This window comes from Micropterus salmoides, unplaced genomic scaffold (assembly GCF_014851395.1).
Source record: "Micropterus salmoides isolate LMB-PRFRI ecotype aquatic unplaced genomic scaffold, ASM1485139v1 Ms_hic_scaffold_14, whole genome shotgun sequence".
In the NCBI taxonomy this organism is placed as follows: Eukaryota; Metazoa; Chordata; class Actinopteri; order Centrarchiformes; family Centrarchidae; genus Micropterus; species Micropterus salmoides.
Window position 1 is genome coordinate 1,000,495 of NW_024040485.1, and position 5,372 is coordinate 1,005,866.

At 41.3% G+C, this 5,372-nt stretch overlaps 1 protein-coding gene across 1 annotated transcript; it reads right to left on the minus strand.

Annotated features, from left to right (window-relative positions):
• Positions 1–411: 411 nt before the first annotated feature.
• Positions 412–4,045, minus strand: LOC119902938 (G2/mitotic-specific cyclin-B3-like). Its single transcript, XM_038719343.1, has 4 exons — positions 3,907–4,045; positions 3,658–3,799; positions 3,438–3,521; positions 412–558 (listed from the first exon to the last, which is right to left on the minus strand). The coding sequence occupies exons 2-4, from the start codon at positions 3,745–3,747 to the stop codon at positions 412–414; spliced, it is 321 nt and encodes a 106-aa protein (XP_038575271.1). The 5' UTR covers positions 3,748–3,799; positions 3,907–4,045.
• Positions 4,046–5,372: the final 1,327 nt, after the last annotated feature.

Sequence of the window (5,372 nt, forward strand, 5' to 3'; positions counted from 1 at the left end):
AAAACAGTGATGTAAATGATGTTCCCCCTAATATGGCAATTGCAATATCAGTCAAAATAATAGCAATTGCAAAATCGTTCAGCCCTAGTGATACATTTCCTGGAGAGGAAAAACAAAAAACAAACACACAATCAAGAACCTGATGAATACAGACTAATGGTCTGACTTTGATTTTGACTTGCTCACAGTCAGACGGGACGGTGGCCAGCAGGGACACACTTTCAGAGACTACCGTTTAATAAATGTCCAATGAAGCCGAATTTGTGTTCATTAAGGCACAGAAGTAATTCCCATGTGTAAGCAGCCCTTTTAAGGTTTATTAGCCTTGGGTTGGAATTAGTACAAACCCTTCAAATGTTTGTTGTGATGATATGAATATGGCGTTAGACTGGTTTTCCAGATGCATTACATTCAGACCATGGTTCGACACAGTGCTTTTCTCTCAGGGCCACACACGGTGACCACCACCACAGTGTTGGACATAAACACTATCCCACTTACGTTCCTGAAGCTGACGTCACCGTTGGGTCGGCAACATGACAGACACGGACCACTAGCCTGTCGTCAAGAGGGTGACGAGCAATTAATAACATTCAGAGCTCAACAACACTTAATCGGCATGCAAACAGCAGCTAGTGAAACCTAGCCTTAAGCTTGATTTATACTCCTGCGTAGGGTCTTACATGCGTAGCTACGCCGTAGGCTACACACTTAGCCAGGCATTTGTGCACAATTGTGTTGACTTTTACCGTCCGAGCAGGCTAACTTCCGGTTTGGCCCTCAGCTAACGTGAATGGGGGTAAAATTGTAAACGAGCGGCTGGTGTAGCCTTTTCAAATGTTATCGACCGAATGGATCACATTCTGATAGTGAAACGAGTCATTTCTCTCGGGTTGTGACAGTCAAATATATTGACCCACTGTGTTATAGCCGCTTATAAAAGTTACTTCAAAGTACGGGCACTTCCTGTCGGCTCGGCGGCACTGCAAGGCTTCACAGCCGACCAATCACAGAGCTTCCGTTCCGCGTCGACTCGAAGTGTAGTTACATTTTTGAGGAAGCACATGTCAGGCTAAGCCATAGGTGACGGCGCAGGGTAGGGGGCTACGCCGTCGATTTGACGCAGAAGTAGAAATTGCACTTTAGCCCGTCTTTCTCACTCTCAGATCTAAACTCAAACCTGGAAGGTTTATGAGGAGAACATATTTGTCAATATGTAGATACTAAATTTTAAAACCTTTTTATGGTGTGGTGTGCAGGTACCCCACTTGCCTGAGTCCAGACCTTTGAATCCGTCAGCATTTCAGCTGACGACTAACAGTTAGCCAATCAAGGAATGCCTAATATGCTGTTCTGTGTGCTGTGTGCAGGAACCAAGGAGTAGTGATTAATAGGCGAAACGCCTAGATCGCAATAAATCATAGTCAGTCATTTCAGAGTGCGATGGGCTTGTTTTATATTTTTCATTGCTTACTCCTATCCAATCTACCAGCGCCTGACCGTTGCTACTGCGCATGTGGAATGCACCATAACACATCCATGTTCGAGCCATTTTCTTTACAGTGTCATGAGTACATTGGTTTGTGCATAGCAGTGGTTTCAGTATTAACAAATGGAAAATAACAAATTATTTGAAAAGTTTCAGTCTGGTTTTAGGAAGTACCACAGCACTGAGACTGCCCTGCTTAAAGTCACCAATGACCTTTTAATGTCTGCTGATGAAGGTATGTGCTCAGTCCTTGTACTCCTGGACCTTAGCGCTGCTTTTGACACCATTGATCACAACATCATGTTAGACAGACTGAGGCACTGGGTGGGGATCTCTGGTACTGCTCTAGAATGGTTTTCATCCTACCTGTCAAATAGGAAGTTTTGCGTGTCTGTAAACAACTATGTCTCTTCATTCTGTCCAGTTAAATATGGTGTGCCTCAGGGGTCGGTCTTAGGACCCATTTTGTTTTCCTTGTATCTGCTTCCCCTTGGACATATTATCCATAAACATGGTATTTCTTTTCATATTTATGCTGATGACACACAAATGTACTTGCCCGTCAGATCCACAGACCCTGGAATGCTGAGTTCACTTAACAACTGCCTTTGTGAAAAAATGGATGTCAAATAATTTCCTCCAGCTGAACTCAGACAAAACATAAATCCTGGTCATCGGGTCTCAGCAGATGGCAAATCAAATACTGCCATCTGCTGGTTCCCTAGTAAAATCACATTAAGCCTGTGGCAAAGAACCTTGGTGTTTGGTTTGATAGTAATTTAAATTTCGAGCAGCACACCACAAATCTTGTTCAATCATGTTTTTATCAACTTAGAAATATAGCTAAAATTCGATCTATGTTAACTTTTAAGGACACCGAGACCATTTTACACGCCTTCATCTCATCACGCCTGGATTATTGCAACAGCCTTTTCACCTGTTTAACCCAAAAATCTATTGATCGACTCCAGACTGTCCAGAACTCAGCTGCCAGGCTTTTAACCAGAACAAAGAAATATGACCACATTACTCCTATTTTAGCTTCACTACACTGGCTCCCAGTATGTTTTAGAATTGACTTTAAAATTCTATTGATCACTTTTAAAGCTCTTCATGGCCTCTCGCCTTGTTATATTTCTGACCTTTTAGTCCCATACACACCAGCACGTACCTTGAGGTCCTCGGGCAGAGGTCTGTTGTCTGTTCCAGAGTCTCGACTGAAAACTAAAGGGGACAGAGCGTTTGCTGTCAGGGCCCCGAGGCTCTGGAACAGCCTGCCCGAGGAAATCAGGTCGGCTGAGTCAGTGAACTCTTTTAAGTCCCTTCTTAAAACATACTTTTATAGGAGAGCCTTTCCCGATCTTATTTGACTTTATTTTATCCCTTTTATTTTATTGTATTTTACTATTTTTATATTAAATTTTCATGCTCTTATCTTTTTTTGTATTATTCTTTACACTTGTTAAAGCACTTTGTAACTTGTTTTTGAAAAGTGCTCTACAAATAAGATTATTATTATTATTATTATTATTATAACAAATGCAACACCGAAGCAGGTGTTCTAACACCATGACCCAGTCAGAGGAGACTCAAAGTTACTGTGATATTAGGAAACTCAGACATCCACTTTAGAGCCCGCTGCCAAGTACATCCACTGTGTTTTTAGGAAAACAAACCCAGAACACAAATCAATACGCAAACATTAAAGTAGCCTGGCAATTTTATTACTAACACAGTAGCAAATATATATATATGCAATGTAAATGTTTCATTATTTTGTGGTGTTTCGAGAAAATTACAGCAAATGGAAAATGTTGGTAGGTTCATTTTAAGAGACAGCAGGAGACTTTGTGTCAATAATTAAATCCAACAGCTTCATCTAATAAGTTTTAGCTTTGAGCCCGATTCTGAATGCTGACCACTCTTACCTATAACCCACATGACTTACATTAGTGATGTCGATAAAAGCAGTCCTCTTCTTGGGTGCCCCGTGAGGAGGGGAGGAGGACCTCTTCACCTGCGGACCTTCCTCCTGCAGCACAAAAACAGGAAACTGAAAACACACTTACAAATCACGTGCATGCACGGACTGCAAAGAGAAAAGATGCTGTTTTGCACTCATTTTAATCGTTGCCTTCCAAACCAACATGAATGCATGTTTCTTTTACCTGGTTCTCAGTCGTTGTTGCATTTAGCTTGGGTAATGTTATCTTGCTCCCAGCAGAGACTGTGGCTTTCTTTCCCCTCGGTACGGGCATGGCTGTCTCCTTTATCCCCCGAAAACAAACTCTGCAGCGGCTGCACTGTGATCTGCTTTGCAAAGAAAAATACACACAAAAAATGGCGGGTCCTTTTTAAAATACAAAACAGGCTTGCGTGTTCCTGTGGTGTTATATAGAAAAGATAATTAGTTTTACCAAGCAGCAGATGACAAGATCATAAAACCGAGCAGCCATGTAACGTTATGCAGCTTTGCTGGGTGGAGTTTCTACACTAAGACTAAACTGCTCTGGATTCAAAATATCAAGCTAACAGACGCTTAAATTATTGTTTTTTTCCTACCCTGTTTTATTATTCCTCCTCGTTTGGTTCAGTCGCTTGTTTTAGGGACGATGCAGCTTATTTAGCGGTTGTAAATAGTCCAGGTTTGCGCTGTTGCTTCTCAGACAGGAGCTCAAACAAAAGTGTTTCAGCTGCAGATCCAAATCTGCGGCGCCGCGCTGTCATTGGCTGGAATTTGAGCCGGGCGGACCAATCAGGAAGCTGCAAGGAATGCCGTTGCTAAGAAGCGATGGTTTTATAGTAACGGCACCGCCCGGAGATTATTGATTATTTAAAGCAGAAAGTTAAACATAACTGATTATATATGAAAAAAGGGAATTTGTTAATTTTTATGTTGTATGTTATGTTATTGAGTAAGTGTGTTATTTAGTTAAGCTAAATCTATTCAAGTGACTTTATAAATAGCATGCGCGCGGCTCGCTGTTTTGGATTTAAATGCAACGAACCCTGGAGGAGGAGAAGGCAGGATTTTCAAACATCACGGAAGCAGTTTAAACGTTGGACATTTTATTGATGTTTCGCTCAGACAGACTTGGCAAATATACATTATGCAGTGCTCTATCAAGTCCATCATGAATTCGTTCTCTATTATTTTTTATTCATACCCGATATGTACATGTTTACATTTGTTTCTATGTTTCTATTACTATTTATCTATATTACAATTCAATAACGTTATGTAGCCTGTGTGTGTGTGTGTGTGTGTGTGATAAAACCTCATCTTAAACAGATAGGCTACCTACAAGATCTGCACACATACAAATACATGCACTTAGAGTCACTTCTGATTTTCATTATATAGCCTAATTCAAAATAAACCATTAAATATCCAATGTTCATGTTAATCTGCAAAATAACTGAAATCATGGCATCTGAATTTGAAAATGTGGTGTTTTAATATTTATATATATTTATTAATTTAGCTGGCGCTTTTATCCAAAGTGACTTACAATTGCTAAATATCAGAGGCTGCAGGCTTCTGGAACAAGTACGAGTTAAGTGTCTTGCTCAGGGATACAGTGGTGGAACAGTTATCTCTGAGCGCTTTTCATAAAAGAGCAGGTCTAGACCGTACTCTGTGATGTTATTTACAGAAACCCAACAGTTCCCACCAAGAGCAAGCACTAGGCGACAGAGGCAAGGAAAAACTTCCTTTTAAGAGGCAAAAACCTCGAGCAGAACCATGGCTCAGGTTGGGCGGTCATCTGCCTCGACTGGTTGGGGGAGAGAGAGAGAGAGAGAAAGAGGGAGGGGGATGGAAGGAGAGAGAGAGGGGAGGGAGGCAGCCTACACAATATACACACACAGAGGTACACACAGT

Coding starts and splice junctions, on each gene's coding strand:
- LOC119902938 (XM_038719343.1), bottom strand. CDS start 3,747: ATGCCCGTACCGAGGGGAAAGAAAGCCACAGTCTCTGCTGGGAGCAAG. Junction 3,522..3,657: donor CAACAACGACTGAGAACCAG/GTAAAAGAAACA, acceptor TTTGTGCTGCAG/GAGGAAGGTCCGCAGGTGAA. Junction 559..3,437: donor CTTTTATCGACATCACTAAT/GTAAGTCATGTG, acceptor TCTTGACGACAG/GCTAGTGGTCCGTGTCTGTC.